A 21,806-nucleotide genomic window follows, 5' to 3' on the forward strand; every position below is an offset into this window, starting at 1 on the left:
GTGAGGCTGAGAGTGTGGGGTTCCAGCTCCCCCCCCCCCATTCCCAGCGGAACCGGCGGGGGCCCCTCGCTGCGTACTCTCCGGGATCATTAATCTCGGCGGGGCCGGCGTGGCCGGGAGCTCTGCTCGGCGAGCGGGGGCTCGAGCGCGCCTCTCGAATCTTAACTACCCCGAAGAGCTCCCAGCATTCTCAGTCCGCACACATCCGTATGCAGCCCCACGGAGACAGAGCAGGCATCACACATCCCCTCAGCATCTCTACGGTGTGTTCTATCAAACAGTATTCAAATGAATACACAGCACTCACTTCTTTAACATGCAAAATGCTTGTGCACAATCACACAAATTATGGGGCTCTAACTGAATAAACTGCTCTATTATTAGGGAAATAAACCCTGGTTTTCCCAAACCCTGGTCCGTCATTTAGCAGCAAAAGATGGCTTTTTATTAACATCTGAATGTTATAATTCATATGCATTTAATATCTGCGCATTTCTGCTGTTCATATTCTCTGTACTGTATTATTTGTGTTTCCTAAGGGACACTGAGTCTTCAAGTAATAAATTCTCATAGCGCATGCGTAAACCTGAATATTGTATAATCACATTATGCAATATGTGCAAGGTGATATTAAATTGTATCTTTCTATGGAGTTTTTATGACTGTGATTCTGAAGAGAAACACTTCACCTTAAATAAGGTTAAAAATAAAATAAATATGAAGACATGGACTGGTTTCCATGAATTTCATGCGCTGTTGGAATGTGTGTGTTTTCTGGACAGGATGAGGAGTTCTCTTAAGTGTACTGAGGGATAGTCGCTTGTTCAGCAGGAAGTTCACCCGTGACTGGTGAACAGCGGGTTACCGTGGTGACATAAGCAGGGGAGGGAGGGGGGGGGGGGGGTCTCTACCTTGTTTATCCACGTCTGAAAGATGACGGGTGCGAGGGCGGGCGGGTCGGAGTCCGACATGGTGAGGAACAGATCTGCAGCAGGAGAAGAGAGGGGAACACGTCAGAAACAAAGGGCCTGGGTCAACAGAAACAAAACTGGAACAAACCGATGGCCATAAAACGACAGATTGGATTTCAGTGAGGAGATCATGGGGGCCTGGCAGAACCGGGCCCAACCAGACTGGACTCGCCGAGTGTGTGAACCCACTTCAGGCAGACCCAGATTTGACCATGTATCTGAGGACCGATGGTCCACGGGCAAGAGACACAGGGGCTTCAACAGGGAGTGAAGTATCAGCAGACACACCCAGTGGTCACTCTGAAGCTGCAGCTGCCTCAGCTTCAGCACTGAAGCCCCTCCAGTTGCAGCGATGCCTGGCGTGCTTGTTGGCCACAGCTCCAGAAGGGGGAGACCACATAAGCAGATTAACATTAATTGAGCCTGCTAATGTTTCACTCTCCCGCTGTGATGAAAGTTGAACCCAAACGTTAGCTTGTTTTTGGCGGATTTCACATTTGCCTTGCAGGAGAGCAACCCCCCTGACTCTCCCGAGTCAGGGAAAGGCTGTTCAAGCATTAAATAATGGGCTCAATTAGCTTAGTGCCTCCGCCCCGGCCACCCCGGTCACCCCCACCCCCCCCCCCCCCCCCCCCCCACCCACACACCCGTGTAACCTGGGCCTGGGGAGCAGTGAAGTCTGAACCAGGCCCTGTGAACCGCTTATGTTTATTAATTACCCAGACATCCAATCGCCCCTGGGGTCTACTGAGGCGGTAAGAGCGACCCGCTGAGCCAGGAACCGCAGCTGAACCGAGTGACTGAGATAAGCCCGCGCAGACAAGGACCAGAGCCTCACCGAGTGACCGTGAGGAGACCACACACAATCCGCACAAGTCCAGAGCCTCACCGAGTGACCGTGAGGAGACCACACACAATCCGCACAAGTCCAGAGCAACAGAGCGTGACCATGAGGAGACCACACACAATCCGCACAAGTCCTGAGCAACAGAGCGTGACCATGAGGAGACCACACACAATCCGCACAAGTCCCGAGCAACAGAGCGTGACCATGGACAAGACCACAAACATTTAAAAAAACACTATGACCTAGACTACAGTGGGTAACTGCAACAAAACTACAAGGGAAAATACAAAGCCAAGGACCAGAGAAGCAGTGAGTGACTCAAATGACGATGGAGAGGCTGACCTTGACCTCAACACCATCTTTGACTTTAAAGTGTGAACGCACTGGGAGCTGGGTCCCCATTCTCAGAACAGTGACTAAAACCGCCAGTAGTTTAATCCCAACGCCCTGCACAACGGTGGTGTTGGGGAGTAACATCAGACAGCCCTGTTGTGCTTTCTAACAGAAGCCCCCTCCCGGTCCTCCAGACTCAGGGGGCAGCGGAGCGCAAGGAGGAGACGCTTCCCCTGAGGACAGCCCGAAGCTCCGCTCTGACGTGTTTTCCTGCGGCGCTCGACGGGCGATGACCCCGCTTCGCCGCCGCCGCCGTGCTGAGGAGGACGCGTTCCGCGGCGGGAAGCGTCCTCGCGGCGCCCGGGCCCCGGGGTCGGCGAGTCGGAGGCTCGGGAGGGAGGCGGATCAGAGGGGAGAGCGCTGCCCGTCTCGTTAGCGCCCCGCGGCGCCGCCACCGAGCCTCAGGACGCCGCTTCCCGGGAAACAGTTCAGCGCTTCTAATCTGGGACGAGGACCCTCGTACGCGGGATGAGAGGGGGGGGGGGGGGGGAGAAACGACGGCGGTACGAGCGCGAGGACCGGGGAACATATTTTTGCGAGGCTTGCGTGCAGCTGGAGCTCGTTTGCCCAGCGGGACGCGCTGCGCCGCAATCAGAGCCGGGGAGGGGAAAACACGATTACCTCCGCCGCCGCGGGACCGCACGCCGCTGTCTCTCCACAGACCGAACGACACAAACCACCCCAAAGACCGTCTGGGGAGAGGGGGACAGGAACACCGGCTCGTTTAGATTCATCTCTACTGTACCACATCACGTGCCTCAGAAAAGATCCATACAAGAAAAATATTATTTCATACATTCACATTTATTATCAAACAGCTCAAAATAGCGCTGGAAAGACAGCATATATAAGAAAAAAAGCTGTATAAGAAGGATAATAAAACGCAGCAATGCACATCATTTGTGTCCTTTGTATTGTTGAATTCACACAATAAGGTCTGATTCCTCCACTCAGAGTGTGCAGACTGCACAAAAAAAATCTATTTTTAAAAAGCTTCTGCTATAGTAGGCACTTACATTTTTGAGTAATTTTTTGTCTGAACCAGCACCTTGTACAAAGAAACAGACTGCACGCAGGGTCTCTCTCTCTGGTGTTGGCCGGTTCAGTGAGCTTCAGGACTAGTTGGCTGAGGGGACTATCTTCTATGTATTCTCTTGACATAGCAGGGTTTTATGGTGGAGTGAATCTGGATTACTTTTTAATGTATTTTTTGTACACTGACAATTAATGGATAGAAGCCTAATTCTGCCCTGAATGCATTGTTTGGAGTTTTTCCTTTGTAATTTTAAAATGTTTTCGGAGAATTCCACATGAAGGGATTCTGTAGGATGATTTTTCCATTTGGTGCAATCCTGGTTGGAAATAGAACCCAACACTTCACTACCATAAAGACCAATTGATTACAATGACAAATATTTTAATTCAAATTTTAAGTGGTGGGTTTAAATAATAGAGCCGTTTCTTTATGGTGTAAAAAGACTTGTGTGCCTTCTCCTTCAGTGCATTCCCTCCCCCTCTCTCTGTCTCTCCCTCTCTCTCTCTCTCGCGCTCACACAAACACACACACACACACTCGCATGAATAACCTCTGTGCCATTTAAATTATTTAGCTGTAGCATACGGCTTTTTGAGCTCTCATTTGAATTTGTCATGTCAGTGAATAATTACCAAATGCAAAAGGCAGAATTCCATTACAGCCGACTGGCTAATTAAAGAACTACCTCAATCCTCCATTATTTAAAAAGCACAACAGTGTTTGTAACATACGAACGAATCTGCATGCATATGTGTGTGTGTGTGTGTGTGTGTGTTTGTGTGTACATACACATGCAGAGCACTCACCCGCTGTAACTTAATGAAGTGTTACATTCTGATTCATTATGCCTGTGGTGTTGGTGTGAGCCATGTCACAAACAGCGCTACAATTCCCATTTTACATACATTATGCCAACTTTCATTCCATTAAAACACACACCGTACAGCAAAAATGCTTATTATTTTGAAAACAATAACAAAATATTGGCCCATTTAGCTGAGTTACTCTTTCATCCCTATATAATTTTCTAAATACTGCTTTTATTTTTTTAATAAAAAAAAGAAAACATGGATATACTTGAGCATGTTTAAAATAATACAATTATATTATAACATGATATAGTTCATCAATGAAGATTCAATTCATATTGTATAGTATAGGCACTCATATAGTATATCAGAAAAATCCCCATCATTAAACTTCTAAATTGTTTTCAATATCTTTCTTGTCCGGCAAACCTGATTTATTATTTTTTCGTGTTTTACTTCCCCTGAGAACATTCCCATGTGTCTTGTCTGTTCTGTGTGCTGCCTTCAGCTGAACATGAATAATTGACATTTATTAAAACATTAATGCACTCAATTGGATTATACTCTTAGAGGAACAGATGTCCATGCTTTTCTAAGTGCTCCAGGTAGGCAGCGTATAGAAGACTACAGTTGCAGTCTGCTGGTATCCCTGTTTGTGTTTTCCTAATTGCTATTTATTAGCTATGCAGATGCTGACACAATACAGTTCATACTTTAAATACCATACATCTGCACAGTGGGATACTTGCTCACACAAATCCTGGTTCAGTGCCAAGGCTGACAGAGTGGTGTTTCTACACGGAATCGAACCAGTGACAACTCACTGGCACCCAAAACACCATCCCACTACCGCCCTCAAATGCCTGATCATATGCCTGCTCTCAGTGTAAGAGAGCAGGAGGGCTGCTGAGGGGCTCATCTGGTTAAAGCACCATTCTGTGGCGCATGGATGAGCCTCCATTAAAAAAAGTCTCCTATCATATCCGGACTGGATAGACTGATTGTTTCACGCAGGGTATGGGAGGGTGCAGTTGGATAGGGGTTCGGCGTTTCATCGAAATCCAGCAACCTCTGCTGCATGCTCGGGCGCCCATAGACGGGATACTAAACTCGCACACGAAAGGTCTTCCTCTGACTCCACACTATGCAAGCTCAGCTGGAGTCTGCAGTGAGTACAGAAGCAGAAAGGCATGTGCGACACCACATTTTTCGGGGGGCCTACACTCTTCCGAATAGGCAGTGGGGTTCACGGCACGTACGCAGCTGCGGTTTCAGACACTGGCCGTTCCTGAACAGGGTGGGAATTGGAAATGTTCAGCGCCAGGTTTGGTGGCAAATTTATTATTTGAAAAAAAGAAGCAGAGCAGAGGGGTAGGACAGCCGTCTGTATTTTCAGGAGGATTTCGCCGACCGAGCTCATCTCAACCCATGTGACAGGGACCCCAAGCACTGATGAAAAAAACAAAAAACAAAAAATATATACTCAAATTTCAAAGTTGAAAATGAAAAAAAAAATCTGATTGCTTCGAGCCAGCAAGGAGGACATTTAAGATGGTTAAATGTGAAAGTTGTCTTAATGATTAGAAACAAACTGAGAATAATGCTTGACATTAGCCTACAAAACACAAACATTTGTATAGTTCAACCGCCTACATCGAATAGTGCAGAAAAATTGGCTGCATACATTAAACGGATTATACTTCATAAAATGGCAAGCATCCACTTTGTGGTAATGCGATGAACACTTACAAGAAAAACAAATTAACATTGCCCAACCTTTTTCATTATTACCCCTTATTCCTATGATTATTATGGTATGTAGAGGTAACCTGTTTATGATGAGTTACTTCCTGTACCCAGCAGACAGTCTTCTAAAATAAAGCTCGAGTCTGTTTGAGAAAAGCCTCAGCCGCCCACCTGACTGGTCGGCCTCCTGCACCGCACATGTTGTGTGAAATGAAAGCGCGGGACGGTACAGTGCAGTCACGACACAGATCAAGCACTCTGGTAAATTTCCCTTCTTTTCCAGTCCTGCCATTCTTTTAACTCACTGAAGATGCCGAGGATACGGAACACGTTTGTGAACCACGATGAAACAAAATGGCACTCAAATGCAACGCGTTAATCTGGAACGGCAGGTCCACGACGCGGACCGGGCACAGAGCGAAGCTGAGGTGCGCCGCGGTCGGCCATCTTGATGCCGAAAACGAGAACAGAAGAACGCAGGAACGGAAAGCCGCGCGACGGCCCAGCGTCTTTAGGAGAGAAGGCGCCGCGCCATTTCCCGTCGCTCCTTCGGAGGTACGTAATTAGGGCTAATGAGGGCATTTAAATGAGAGAACGGCGGCAGCCCTCCTTCACGCTGGGAACATTAGACACTTGGATGTGTTTGCACGCTCTCTCGTTCCGCTGCAAAGACGCCTGTCCTCAGGCATGCTGGGACACAGCGAGAGGGAGCGCAGAGAGAGAGAGAGAGAGAGAGAGAGAAAGAGGGACAGAGAGAGAGAGATGGAGTGATAGAAACAGAGTAAGAGAGAGAGAGAGGGGGTAGAGAGAGAGAAAGGGGGGCAGAGAGAGAGATAGAAAACAGAGATAGAGCTGGAGATAGAGAGAAACAGAGAGAGAGAGTGATAAGAGATGGAGAGAGAGATAGAGAGAGAGTGGTCTCTTCAGGGAAAACAGAATGACAACTCTCAGCGTTTCCGTTAAAGAACACTGAAAGCCCTTCACAACCGTGCGCCCCTCCTAACTGCTCTCACAGCGAAGTAACGGCAAGCGACAACTTCATCTACCTACAGACAGCCGCATTAAATAACAGCTTTTCGCAGCAGCTCAGGAGAGGCATAATAAAATGACAGGCATTCCCCCCGCTGTCGCCCACGACAACGGTCTGGAGTAGAAGGCATGGGGACCTGTTCTTTCACTCAAAGCCCCCAGCCCCTCATCTCCATTCCCCACGGATCAGAAGGGCAGACAGGTGGGTCTTCCAGGTCTGATAAGTCCACCCAATTTCACCTTTTTGCTTATTTATATATTTTCTTAAATATCGCCTCTCCCACCTCTTGCGATATTTTTGGGGACACAGAGGGTAATCGCTGTCTTGGGTGATGGCTTTGAGTTATTCATAACTCGACTCTAGAGTTTTCCAGGAGGAATCAGAAGCAATTTAGGGATCTGCTCAATATTTGATTGAGGCGGAGTTATAGATTTTCAGATCCATTATAGGCAGCCAGGAGCCTAAATATTGCATTAGATCTACCTATTGACTGCACAGGTAAAGCCATCTGTGTTATAAATATGCATGCTATGCCAGGGCTTCACCACAATATATAATGGATAGCTTTGGGTGATGCATTCTCTCTCTTATTCCTGGACTGCCTGGGATGGTTTTGTTATTACAGATCCATTCTCGACAGGGTAGGGAAGGCTAAAGGCTAGGAGATAGCAGGTAATATCGCTGATACAGTACGCCCGCTAAACGGTGCTCCAGCTCCTTAATAGACTCTGGGCTCTATCTTACGCCCGGCGCAAAGCGGCGCCAAGCGCAACTCAAGTGTCTTCGCTAGTTTCAGACCGACGCAGTTGTCATTTTCCCGTCCAGCGCCCACGTTGTTTAAATAGCAAATGCACTCGCGCCCATCTGAGCGCCCATGGGCGTGTTGGTCTTAAAATGAGGGTTGGTCAGGCGCATTGTGGACGCATTGCTATCTTGAGGCAGCGGAAAGCGATTGCGCGATTGACCAACAAAAACCTGGTCTCAAGCCAATGGCGCGGTATTTTACTGTTATTTTAAGGGCGCATTATTAAGATAGTAATATGCGCCTACATAGGCGGGTGCACAACGTGCGATATTTTAAAAAATACATGTCATAATGGTTAGTCATAATGTTTATCAATATTATGAGGCGTTCTTTCCTACTACTTGGCAAATCCGCCAAGGTGTCGCGTTTTCTTCTTCCACGCGCTGCCAGCTCCCAGGAGTGTTTTGGCGGTAAAGGTGTAACCGCGGGACGCGAACCCGCGTTTTACAACCCCCGCAGGGCACACCGCCAAATGGGTGCAACGATCGCTGAAAAATGACAGCGTTACAGCGACTGCTGCCTGAAAGCAGTACGCCCTGTTACCGCAGCCCCGCCTCCCCCCCCCCCCGGCACGTCTCTCCTGCGGATTCGTCCGTCCGTCTCTCTAACTGTCAACAGGACGTCTGAAAAATTCACGGCCGGATCTGAATAAAACAGCGGGACGTGACCTCTAGGACACGGCAGGACCGACTGGAAGGCCAAACCAACAAAGGCTCCAGCTGCCTTTCACTTTCACCACCTGAGACAGCAATAAAACATAAAATCAAAAAAGAAGAAGAGAAAAAATACCTGTGTGTGTGTGTTGAGAGCTATAGAAGAGAAGAACACACTCAATATGATAATCACAAGTTATTTGGCCTTTTGGTAGCAGTAGTTTATTTGTTCTAATGTTCATAACTAACACAGCATACGCCATAAATCCTGAAACTTGGTGTGCGTAACCATCTCTGCATGCTGAACATTGTTGACAAAGTTCTGACGTCTAAAGCAGCCACATTTAGACTTCAGTATTTCAGGCAACTGTCAAGCTGACACAGACATCCTCTCTACTAGAAACTGACACAAATCTTTGTCTGTCCAACCAGTCACATTCCCTGTGTAGGATTAGCTTACATTTTCGTACCACCTTGGGAGTCTTTAAAATTTCCACCATTCATATTTAAATACTGAACTGATGGTGCTTACTCCAGTAGTCTCCAATACAAGGTCCTCCATCTGTGTCTGTGGAGTTACGCAAACACTCCACAGCTCCTTCATGTCACTCAAACACAGAGTAAGACATACCCGACTGACTGCCCCCGCCCCAAAATGAACCAATAGCAGCCTGTCTCCTGGACACATGTCTGAAAGCACGGTCCCACCGCTGATGTAACCTCACCCTTCGAAGGTGACGGAGACCTTTGCCAGAGAAGCGTGCTTCCAGGAATGGCCAGCTCTGCCAGGGGTTGTGTTACAAGTGACATGGGGCCAACATGCTCACAGTGAGCCAAGGTAGGCGGGGCCAACATGCTCACAGTGAGCCAAGGTAGGCGGGGCCAACATGCTCACAGTGAGCCAAGGTAGGCGGGGCCAACATGCTCACAGTGAGCCAGGGTAGGCGGGGCCAACGTGCTCACAGTGAGCCAGGGTAGGCGGGGCCAACGTGCTCACGGTGAGTGAGGGAAGGTGGGGCCAACATGCTCACAGTGAGTGAGGGTGGGCGGGGCCGATATGGGTACAGTGAGTGAGGGAAGGTGGGGCCAACATGCTCACAGTGAGCCAGGGTAGGCGGGGCCAACATGCTCACAGTGAGTGAGGGAAGGTGGGGCCAACATGCTCACAGTGAGTGAGGGTGGGCGGGGCCGATATGGGTACAGTGAGTGAGGGTGGGAGGGTTAGAGACATTCACCATGTCCACTGTTTTCACAGCATGTACTTTTCACATCTGAATAAGAGGCATATTCAGACAGTTCTCCAGAGGTTTTGGACCACAAAGGACAGGGGAATTGTCGCTCTGTTAAAAAATGAAAACAAGTTGAAAGTGACCTCGGTAACAAATTAGAGCAGGCGGAGTGGAGATTTTGTGGATAATTACAGCACACTCAGGCCACGCGCGATCAGTTTAAGATTTTGGAGAGACATCATCATCTCAGCATCAGCATCATCTCAAACGCAGCCAAACCTTCTTCCGTCTGAAACAAAGCCCAGATGAGTTCTGTTAGCGAGGGCGGGGGGGGGGGTGGGGGGGGGGGGCTGGTATCCGAGGCCCGTTCCCCTGTTTATCTAGCTAACCGAAGCTGCTGTGCTGTGATCTCCAGAGACTGGGGGGGAGCTCCAGAGCCGTCTGAGGGGAGCGCAGCAGATTCAGGCACAGCGGAGGACCCCACGGAGCCGCTGAGCTCAGCGAAGGCAGGCGTCTGACAAATGGGGCGAGCCGAGCCCCTCCAGACGCTTCCAGCTCCGGGAGAGAGACATCGCGGCGGGAGGGGTCCCGCAGGGGGCGCTGCTCCTCCGCAGAAGCCCCATCCCGCGCGGCGCCGCCCGGAGTTTTACGAGCGCGATTTAAAGCAGGCCGCGGGCGAGGAAGACTCCGCCAGCTGCCGTGGATACGCGTCCTGGCGGGAAACATTATTACCCTGATAAAACCAGCAACCCCCCCCCCCCCCCCCCTCCCTCCCCACAACTGAACATCGTCTCAGGACGGCGATACGTAAACAGTCTTTGACACCCCACTCCAATCCCCCGTATCGCGGTGCAGCCGATTCCCCCCGTCCCAGGACGGGGCCGGCCCGCGTGCCTGACACGCCGCGTCCCGTCGGTGGATAGGACGGGGGAGATTTGCGTTCCCTTTCTCCCAGAGCTTAATGGCCCTGAGCAGGATGATTTGTCAGGCGGTTACTCTGGAGACGGGGCGCTGCTCCCCCCCCCCCCCCCCCCCCCCCCCCGCCGTCCCCCCTCCCCGCTGCGACACACCGTCTCCCCCGAATGACACTTCAGACTCTGCGCTGGATTCCACAGCTAGAGCCCCACATCCAAATCCCCTTCTGTCCACAGGCTCTGCCATGCCACAGAGCAAGGGAGCTGGGAAGTGAAGGGGCGGAGAAGGAGTGGGCAGTGAGGTGTGAGTGTGTGCGTGTGGGGGGGGTGTATGTGTGCATGCGTGCGTGCTTGAACATACATCTCTTTAAGTAGGCTATGTGACAATGCGACGCCATTAGGTCACTTTGTGTGTGTGCGTGTGGGTGAGTGTGATTGTGTGTGTGTGCGTAACTGCTTGCATACATCTCTCTAAGTATATGACATTCAGACGCCATTATGTCACATAGTGTGTGTGTGTAGGTGTGTGTCAGCAGCAAACCCAGCGTCAGACTATCGGGCTCTAACCCTAACCCCCCCCCACCCAACGCATTCGTCCTCAAAGTGACGTGACTGTGTGATGCAATTTTTTTACCATAATACACATATTTTGCCTATAAAACCATAGCGTCACATTAGCGGTTAGCTTCCAGCAGCCGGATGGGTGGTCACGTAACGTCAGTTCTCCTACCCAAACAAGTGGTCAGAACGCTACGTGATGCTGGAGATGCAGGTAAACACGCAAATCCACCCCCAGCAGAGATCAGAGCGAGCTACGCAACGTTAGCTAGCAGCCAGCTTTCGTTTCGGCAAGCTCATTCATCCGGAATGCAACACGCAAATAATGGAATTTCACTCGTGAGATTTACGACATCATGCAATAAACAGCAGATCTCCACTGCTTTTGTTCCCCATAGGGATTCCTATTTATGCAGAAAACAAGCTCTGGGGTTACCATAAGCTAAAGGGTTTCACGTTTTGCATTACAACATAAATGACACCCTTTAATATCTGAACCGTGGACATACCAAGCAGATATGTGCTTTAAAAAGTACGTTTCTAACAAGTTATTATAATAAAGACAGAAATTTATGGCGTAGAACAAAATGTGAAACAGAAAATGAGAAATCAAAATCCCTGTGGGAGAAAGGCACTGGAAATAGGCCGAGAGAACCCACAGTGGAAGAAACTTCCAGGTTGGCCTACAAAATGACATCATCACTGTAACACTCCAATAGACCCTCCCCCCCGAAAAGAGATGCCTCATTGCATGCCTGGTGTGTGTGTGCACGTGTGTGTTTGGGGGGGGACATGGGTATGTGGATGTGTGCTTGTTTGTATGTGTGTTTGAGAGAGAGAATGTGTGTTTGTGTGCATTAGGATGCAGTGTGGTCTGCTATAGTATGTGTTTGTGTGTGTATGTGTGTGTGTGTGTGCGCGTGTGTGATTACATGGGTGGAAATTGCCTTGTCCCCAGGAGACCCAGGCAGTCACAGAACTCTGCTCAGTTGCTATTGATTGCATTTCTCCAACCAGCTTCTCCTTAACCTCTACACCCCCTTTACATTTATCCTGTCGCCAGACAGAAATGAGCCTTTGACATTAACAAGAAAATTCCTTGTCACTCGTCAGAGAAACTAAGACTCTAACCACTCGGCTCAAAGTACATTCAGCCGTTGGTACCTAAAAGGGAACAGTACATAATTCTGTGCTGTTAGACCAACTGCATTACAGTGTAAACACCAGACATGATTCCTTTCCATATTCTCTCAAATTTGCTGCCATTAGTTCCCATCCATACAGTTCTGCTTCCACCAGTCTCTTAAATGCAGGATTTTTAGCCTTGCTGTGGTTCTGTGTTCACAAATCAAAGAAGTCTCCTCCCACTCACCTCCGTTTTCATATTTCATATCTGTATTCATAACATTTCTGTTTTTATATCTCCATTTTTCGATAGCTGTTGCCATCGAGGAAAAGCAATTTCAAGGTTGACTCTGGTTTTTGAATGAGCCCTGGTGGCTTGTCTTTTCGCTTCGCTGTACTGGTGCTTCTTCACCTCTGCCATTGCAGTAGCTGGCTACATATGCTCCGGTGAAACATGATCCCACCCCACAGGCTCTGCAGTCGTACCCACCGCTCCCCACACAGAAAAGAGGGTCACGGCCATAAACGTCCCCAACACATGATAGAAGAAATAAAGGCAGAGGGGCATAGAAATGTGCACCAAGGACAGAGACTGCCAGCGCATCACGGATATGACTGAGCATGGTTCTTTTATAACATCTTCAAGGTTAAAAAAATCATGCATGGTACGCCTTTAAACCCTGTGTCCACGAACTCACATTTTCAACCAAAGCATCGGAGCTCAAAATGGACACCACGAGAGGTAGAGCCAAGCTCTTTGAAGCGTTGTGCCCTTCGCGGTTGACCTTCCACAACCCCGACAGCGAGGAAAGGTTTAGGCGAGGTTGGTGGTAGGTCAACACGCTACGACTTGCTCCCGGTGCCAACCGGAACACGGGCGCGGCGAGAGCCCCAGCGGCTGCTAACACGTTCAAAGCCCACCGTATGGAGGCGGGGAACAGGGCCCCGCCCACCGTCTCGATCTCCTTCCCTTCAAAATCACACCCTGACCGCTGTGCGATTGGACGCCGCCTCGCGGGGGGCGTAGCCCTAGCGGGGCGCTTGCTCCAGGCCAAGATCTTAATTAAATTCAGTCCATATGGCCACCGCATCTACAAAACAATACCAGCGATTCTGCATGTGGTTAAGGGCCAATGACAACAATCAACAAAAGCAGCACCGTAAAAAAGAAAATAGGAAAAAATCCCTCTCCAAAAAAATAATGATTATTTTTACCGCCAAGAGGCACGGATGTCCTTGATGATGAGAATCAACCCAAAATTCAGGGTGAGTGAATGCTGATGCCAGTCTGTGACTGACAGCTTAATGAAGCTGAGGAATGAAGGACACTACGCCCCTGATGAAGGCCTGTGACATTCAGCACAACATTAACAACTTTAATGCTCTTAAAATACATACAAATAAATCTCTGTGCGCGGCACGCACTTTTAATCTCTTTATAATGGCTCCAAGTGACCAGCACCAGTAGCACAATCATTCGCAGGTGGCAGTAAAGAATAATGGCTAGGGAATTGGGCTAAAAACTCAAAGCCTGTCCCAGGTGGTATTCTGCTGTAGCATCCTTAAGCTAAAGACTTAACCTGAATTACGTCAGTAAAAATATCCCACGGTAAAAAAGTAATCTGTGTACGACCCACTGGATAAGATCAACTGCTAAATGTACTGTAAATCGTACAGGCGATATGTGAGCACATTTTTTTAACTGAACACAAAGTAGTAATTTAAATAGGCCAGATATAAACTGCAGCGCTTCAATTTAATTGGGCCAAATAGGATGAAAGAAAACAATGTAAAACAAATTGATTTGTTGTAGTTTGGCACTGCTATAAGGAAATGTCACAGTCTATCCTACACCCCAGTTGTGTTTGCGCTGCCAAAATACAGATAATCGTGTGGTAAGATTAAATAAACAGGAAAAACAATCCCAGAGTGCTCCTAACATGGAGCCAAGCACCTTGGCATTCCCATTGGGTACTGAGACACAGAAACCTGACAACATAAAACTAATTTAGGAGGTCAGGATACCAGCTTCCTGTTACTAAGAATGTGAGCGCCCATCTTCTGAAGCCGAGTGTCTTTCCCTGATTCTGAGAGCAGGCACTGAGCCAGCTCATGCCCTGGGGTACATGGCATCAGCGCCCATCTCTACCCACTGCTGTAATTTTCAGAGCGCCTGGAAGACGGAGGACCAAGCCTCTGCAAATAAGCCAGCTGTACCGCGCCCGTAATTTCTGACTCTGGACTGAGATGGGAGCGCAGCCAATCGAGACGCGGGGAGGGGAATCCGCGCAAGCAGTGCCCTCAGGACTAGCATAACTAAACTCAGAGCTTCGCTGGGGGTTTGGAGAGCCAAAGTCAAAGTTCGGAAAGGAGGCACTATTTTACGCTGACGCCCCCACTTTCAGTCGCGCGGCTTATGCTTGTTCGTGCAAACATCTGTGCTTGCTTTGGCTTTCTCTGCTCCCTGGCTACTTGCGCCGAAACATGATTGATGTGAGAGGATAAAAAAAAGTCAATTAAAGACAGGCATCACGGTGGTCACCCATACACATGTGTGTGCCATAAGCGAACATGCGTTCTCACTGCTTGTGCACTGCTAAGAAATGTTTATGAATGAGCCCTTTGAATTAGGCTGTACGTGGGTTGAGGCAGGAGTACATACAGTTATGTAACATTAAGCCCACAGCATTCCATAAAAATGAATATGAAACCCTGACCTACACACAGTGGCATCCAAATGTATGGATGTTTCATGTACGGTGAGAAATACCGCATGTTCACTTCGGAATTTTAAATCGGCAACTACTAACCAATACGCTTGCGTTTATCCATTATAACTATGCATTTCCAGCTTTTTGGATTTGTCTGGAGAGTGTATAACTTCCGAAGCTTCACATATGGGCACATTTAGTCAACACATACGTTACAAACCTATTCAATTCAAAGCGCCTTCTTCCATCCGCAGTTTATTAGAGAGCTCAATTCACGAGTGAAATACGATGTTCTAACTGAACGTCTAAATCGAAGAAGCTATTCTGAGAGGAAATAATCTCATAAAAGCATAAAGGATCGCAATTGCACTGTAGGGGATTAAGCCAGCATCTCTTGGACCGTTTCGCGTTTGTCTGTTTGCGCAGAAAACAGGTGTAAATATCACGCAGGAGTACCACACGGAGCTCCGCCCCACCAACTGCCTCGCTGTACGTAACCGTAGCGATTTAAATCATTTAAATAATCGGCTCAGGCTGACAGGCGTTAAAACTGATGAACGGCAACAGATATTAAGGACTCGACCTAGGAATGTTTGTACAGGAATCATCCAGAATCACCAGAGGACACCGGCAGTTTTAATCAGACCCTTTTCATTAGCCCTCGCTGATAATTAACGCAAGGATAAAGCGGGGGCAAACGTTGCTTTTCTAAGAGCGGAATTAATATACACAAGTTTTAATTAGTTCTCTATAGCAGAATTAGGTTTCTTATTATGCAAATAAGATTAGAGAGTGCCCAGAGGGGGAGCGGTAGCTAGGAGACTAGCACAGACAAGTACCAGCACTTCCCGGTTGCAGATAACTCCGAGCTACTGGTCACAGATCAACTTTTAAAGAGAATTATCGAGATATACAAATAACAACAAAATGCGAAGCAGATTAAAGGAAGAAAACAAGACAATTTTATGTCTGTTAAGACCTCATCACTCTGAGGCACAGGCTGGGCTTGTGTCAGAAAGTGGTAAAAATAACAAACAAACATAGGCTAATGTTTCCAGCTGTGAAAGTGAACCACGACAAACGTCTTTATTTTCCCAATTTATTCTCACATGCTGTACAGAAATCCCTCTGTTCCATTCAGTTAGACTAACTTATTCATCAATGGATCCATTTTCTAACCACTTAGTCCAGATCAGGGTGACGGTGGCAGGGCAAGCAGAGCAGCCCAAATGTCCCTCTCTCCTTCTGCCAACTCACCCCAGGGGATCCCAAGGTGATCCCAGGCCAGCCGGTGGATATAATCCCTCCAGCGTGTCCTGCGTCCGCCCCATGACTGGTACACCTCCAAAGGGAGGCGCACCGGGGACATCCTTATCAGATGTCCGAACCACCTCAACTGGCTCCTCTCAATGCGGAGGAGCAGCGACTCTGTCGAGGAGAGTAAGCCGGCCACTCTGTGGAGAAACCCAACTTCAGCCACTTGTATTCACTATCTCACTCTTTTGCTCACGCAGCATGCGACCGTAGGTCAGAGTTGGGATGCAGAACGACCGGTAAATCGAGAGCTTTGCCTATTGGCTCAGCTCCTCCTTCACCACCACTGTCCGATACAATTCCCGCATTACTGCAGACGTTGGACCTAGACGGAGGTCAATCTCCCGATCTCGCTTTCCCCTCACTCATGAGTCAGATATTTATACTCCTCCACCTGGGGCAGTCGCTCCCCCCTCACCTGACGGGGACAAGCAATCTTTTCCAGGGAGAGGACCATGGCCTCAGACTTAGAGGTGCTGATCCTCATCCCAGCCGCATCACACTTTGGCTGCAAACTGTTCTAGAGCGCGTCGAAGGTCACAGTATGACGTTGCCAAAAGGATGACATCATCTGCAAACAGCAGAGTTGCCACCCCTATGTCCCCTAACTGGACACACTCCAGACCTCAGCTACACCTTGAGATCCTGTCTATGAATAGAAACGGGTGAGGAGACAAAGGGTCCGACACCCACCTTGAGCGAGCTTGAATTAACGCCAAGAATGTTAATAAAGCTCTCTGAGTGTACTGGGACCAAACGGCTCGCAGTAGCGACCACGGCACCCCATATTCCCACAGCACCTCTCACAAGATACCCCGGGGAACAGTCATAAGCCCTCTCCAAATCAATAAAGCACATGTAGACTGGATTAGCAAATTCCCATGCCCCCTCTCAAACATCTGCGAGAAGGTGAAAAGCTGGTCTGCCGTTCCGCGGCGTGGACGAAACCCGCGTTGTTCCTCCTGAATCTGAGGTTCAGCTATTGGTGGGAGCCTCCTTTCCAGCACCTTGGCATAGATTTCTCATGGAGGTTGAGAAGTGTGCTGTGTGATTTCCCTTTCTCACAGATGGGGACCACCACCCCAGCCAGCCACTCCAAAGGCAGTGTGCCTCCACACGACACTTAAAATTTGTCAGCCACGGCACCCCAACAACATCCAGAGCCTTCAACATTTTGGGAAGAATCTCATCCACCCCTGGTGTTCTGCCACTGAGGAGCTCTCAAACTACCCCCATGACTTCTGCCACAGAGATGGGTTCTGATCCCCCAGATTGCACCAGCTCAGCCTCCTGAAAGGAAGATGTGCATGTCCAATTTAGGAGTTTGACCTTCTGACAATATCTTACCAGGAGAGGTCAGGGTTTCACCGCCGTTGCTAAGAAAAGCCTGGACAATGTACCGCTTTCCCCCCCGAATGGTTTTCCAGATCCACTTTGGGGTGCCCAAAAAAGTCATTCTCTAAGGCCTCTCCAAACTCCTTCCACACTTTTGTTTCTGCAACTGCAGCAGCTGTAGTCTTTTACACCTGCCAGTGCCTGTCTGCTGAACCAGAAGTCTTCCACGCCAAACAGCCGTGGTAAAATTTACATCAATTTAATATCTGATAACTAAATAAATATAGCCGTACATCATCATTTGAACGAAGGCATCTGGAGAGATGATGATGATGATGATGATGATGATGACCCCCGTCCTACGATGATACAGTTCCTGCTCTCTCTACTCTTCAACACATTCAGTCTCCGCATAAGGCTTGCCGACCACCCGGTTCGTTAAACTTACAAGATAAACCGACACTTCCACCAGAAATATGATCCAATTATACCATCTGTAATTAAATATCAAATTACCATTTTCCAATTACACCTCTATGGTACTCTATCCACAGCAGATAACATTGTTGAATTTAATTTCACCCAATGAGAGCACAATTATGAAGAGAGGGCGTTCTAGCACCTTCCCATACTGTAATTTTAATCTGGAGTTACTGTGTTAATAAACTCCCACGCCGGTCACCCCCGTTTCAGTCTTCTTGCATTACTCCAGCAATTAACTTGTCATTCTCTCGCAAAAAAGGTTGTCTAATTGGATGCTGTGGAGGCCCCCATGTTGCTTAGCAACCAGTTCGACTGCAACATCGATGCTTACGCGCCTATTTGTGCAGAATTACGTTCATAATTACTTTGCCATTACCACATTTTAAAACAATGAATTGCCTTGGCCTACAGTCTCCTTTGGAAGCTTAAAGAGCCATTATCAAGATGCTGCAAGATTGTGAAATGTGATTCATGCCCCACAACAACGCTATGCCTACGCGGTTGAAATTCCCTCAGTCCCACTAAATTCTTGAAGTCAGAAGCTTATCCAAACTCATTTTCATTTCGTGTATCGATTAGAAGTTATACTTCAGCTCAGCTTGGATCCTTCTAGCGGTGTGAAGCTACTCATCCGTGTCTGGATTAGCCTATTAGCGACACGTACTAATATTGATCTATTGGCCTGTGTCTTCGGTAATGCCACAAGGCCCGTCTCAAGAAAGTGTGTGTAATGTGAGCAAATGAGGGATAAAGTACGAAAAAAGATAAAATCACACAAAACCATAAAAGGAACGGCCTCTTACAATGAAGCGGAAAAAGGGGTGTCGAGCAGTCCCATTTTAAACTTAAACGAGGCCTTGACACAAGAGAAGAGGCAATTTCGAATCTTTTTATCAGCGACCACAGAGAGCACGCTATCGCATTAGCTTCTGCGGCGGAGCGCTTCGGCCACATTCACAGGAGTGAAATGACCCCCCCCCCTGCTCAGCGTTCCCAAAGAGGGGGGCCGTGTTATTCATCCGGCATTTCCAAATCATGCATGCAGAGTGTGATAATCTCACACCCCTGTGAGGCACGGACAGTCATGTAACGATATCCAATATGCAACAACCTATGTGCGCATATTTAATATGTACTTGCGCGCGCGCGCACACACACACACACACTATATAAACTGGCTTATACATATCCTTTTACATCCTCAGACATATCACTTTGACTGCAGTTCACTGTTAAGTTTTTGAAAGTGAAGAAACAGTGATAGGAAGTGCCAAACGGCCACAGTAAACACCAAACAGATGGCTCTTATAACACTGGCTGATAAATACATGGCGCCTCACACCAAAAACTCTCCCGCTGTTTATTGCGTTTCTCAGAGCGCTGGGCCGGATGCCCTTGAAAACCCGGGTACTTTTATTTCCTGGAATCGAGCCGCAATGATACCTTACACCACAGTGTCTGCCATTATGGGAACCTAATAAAGCCCCACCAGGAAATTTGAGGGGCAAAGCATTGAGGAGACTACAGTAATTGAATTGATCTGAGGAGTTACCATGATCCGAGTGTGTGTGTGTGGGTGCGTGTGGGTGCTCGTGAATGTGTGTGTGCAAGCGTGTGCACTGTCCCTTCCCAGAGCAAACGCAATCACACCCAATTGTCTCCTAGCAACCCAGACTTCGAGATGCAGGTGCTGAGAAAGAAAAAAAAAAAGAAATCTAATTTGTATTTTAAACTGCACCCCCGTTCTCCTGAAGCAGCAGACAGTTCTAATTGCAGAGGACCATTTGGTTATGTTAATCCACCAGAATTTCTTCACAGCTGCAGAGATTTAGAAAAGCTCTTTTCATCATAACTGCCAATCAGCAAACAGAAAGTAGCTCTGAACAGGGACAGCAAGTCTTCCAGATCATTCCAGAGCCCAGTTTAGTCAGAACCGGTACTCAAGCTCAGTGGGGGCACTGTTTCTCTAGAGATAAATATGGACTGTGTGCCATCTTTAAATCGGTGAAAAGAAATATTGATTGAAACCACTGAACAACGATATTCTGAGGATGGTGCGAAGTTAGCATCAGCTCATTTGTCTCAATCTACGGTGTGTGTGAAAGTACCATGTGGCCATTGCAGCATAGCATAGGTGTGTGTAGTCTGGGAGGAGGGCATTCTGCAAATAAGAACCTCCCACACACACACCCTTTAATAATGACAAATGCACTAACACAACGCTAAGCCTGTAGAATATAAAAACAAGTAGGCTATGTCACAAAGCTGTAGAAAAAGAAAAAGTAATGCCAAACCTTAGTCGGTATACAATCAGGTACAAGTCCTGAAATTAAGTTACCACAATGCATACACAACACTCTATAATGATACACTTGTTTACTTTGAAACAACACATGAAAACCTTACTCTATATATGTCTCTAGGATCTAATGTAATTGGCACGGATATTTAAAAAAATATCCTCTGACCTTATGAGGTTCATTTTTACAAACAATGGAAACACTTTAAGCTAGGATTAGCTAATATCCAACCACTCATTGATAATGTAACAAAAAAACAAAACATTCTTTCTGATTTCCGTTTCATGAATTTCCAACTTTTCATCTGCGAGGAAAAGGTACGCAAGCATGTATGCAGAAATGCAATGCTTACTCTGATGACTCATCATCAGTGTTCAACATCCCAGCCCTGTAAGCAAATAGTATACAGAGGCAGCCCGGGTTGTGTTCCCTCCAGTTTAAATACCCTCATTTTTAGGAGACAGCTCAGTCTGAAACAGCTCAGGGTAACAAGATCACAATGGGACTTTGCACCACAACATACAAGGGAAAGAATATATCTATTCAGTGCATATTTCAAGATAACAAGAACCCTATTGATTAGCTGGTCTACTGAATTTCTCATTTTGACAGGGGGTCAACTTGTCTGCTATGCAGGGTCTAAATAAAGCCTAATCTTTCCTTAGCAGACTTCCTCTTTAGGGATGAGACGGAATGTGTTTTCGATCAAATATTCAACCATGAGGTCAGAAATCGATAACTTGCATTTCAATGCTTGTAATCAAGAAAGAAAAGACAAAAAAAAAATCTATGCTTACTTTCTCCATCTTTCCTATTGGTATTCACTAAACACAACCAAATAGCTCTGTGTAAAATATTACATATTATTGAGTTTAGTGGCTAAGCATAAGTGGACATGTGAATGGCTGTGCAGGGAGTGATTATTGATGTAGAACCCGCAGATAGTAGCCTACAAATTCCCAGGGCAGGGATTGCGGTTAGACTGACTAAATTGGCCAAGACGTGAGTTTAAAGCAGGGGTGTCCACCATGGGGAAGGGCCTACAGATGTGACATCCTAATTCTAGCCCGGTTCCAACTGTACATATCCTTGTTTAGTGTCTTAAGTACAAATATATGTATTATTTTAATGTATAAGCTTATTGGAGGATCTCAAGTGAAATGAGTCACCTATCTTGAGGAGTGTTGATTCTAGTGCATCCAGATCGGAATGCACTTCCTAAAGAACTCATTTGTCAATCTGCCACTCCAGGCAGGAGGGACTGAATTTGAAATGGCTCAGGTTCGCCCCACTTCCACTTCAGCCCCATATCTGTATTCAGAGCACAAATGTATGCCTATTCCAGTGCTGATGGTATACATGAGAAAACAGTCAAAGGCTGTCACCCTCTGGGGATAATACTGAGGACCTCTGGCCTTAAAGTCTATTAAGGCGCTGAGGTGTTTTTTTATTTGTATTTATTTATTTATCATTTTTACCAGTGGTGCACAGATTCATATTCTCAATTCATCACCTAGATGGGTCCTCATCAAAGGATCTGCTACCTC

At 47.5% G+C, this 21,806-nt stretch overlaps 1 protein-coding gene across 1 annotated transcript in view; it reads right to left on the reverse strand.

The window, feature by feature from the left end:
• Window positions 1-21,806, reverse strand: part of itfg1 (integrin alpha FG-GAP repeat containing 1) — a 108,862-nt gene that overhangs the window by 82,975 nt on the left and 4,081 nt on the right. Inside the window, exon 7 of the mRNA XM_035419780.1 lies at window positions 912-985. Coding sequence (XP_035275671.1) covers window positions 912-985 — 74 coding nt within the window. The remainder of the gene's footprint in view (window positions 1-911; window positions 986-21,806) is intronic.

Source organism: Anguilla anguilla, chromosome 5, assembly GCF_013347855.1.
Source record: "Anguilla anguilla isolate fAngAng1 chromosome 5, fAngAng1.pri, whole genome shotgun sequence".
NCBI lineage: Eukaryota > Metazoa > Chordata > Actinopteri > Anguilliformes > Anguillidae > Anguilla > Anguilla anguilla.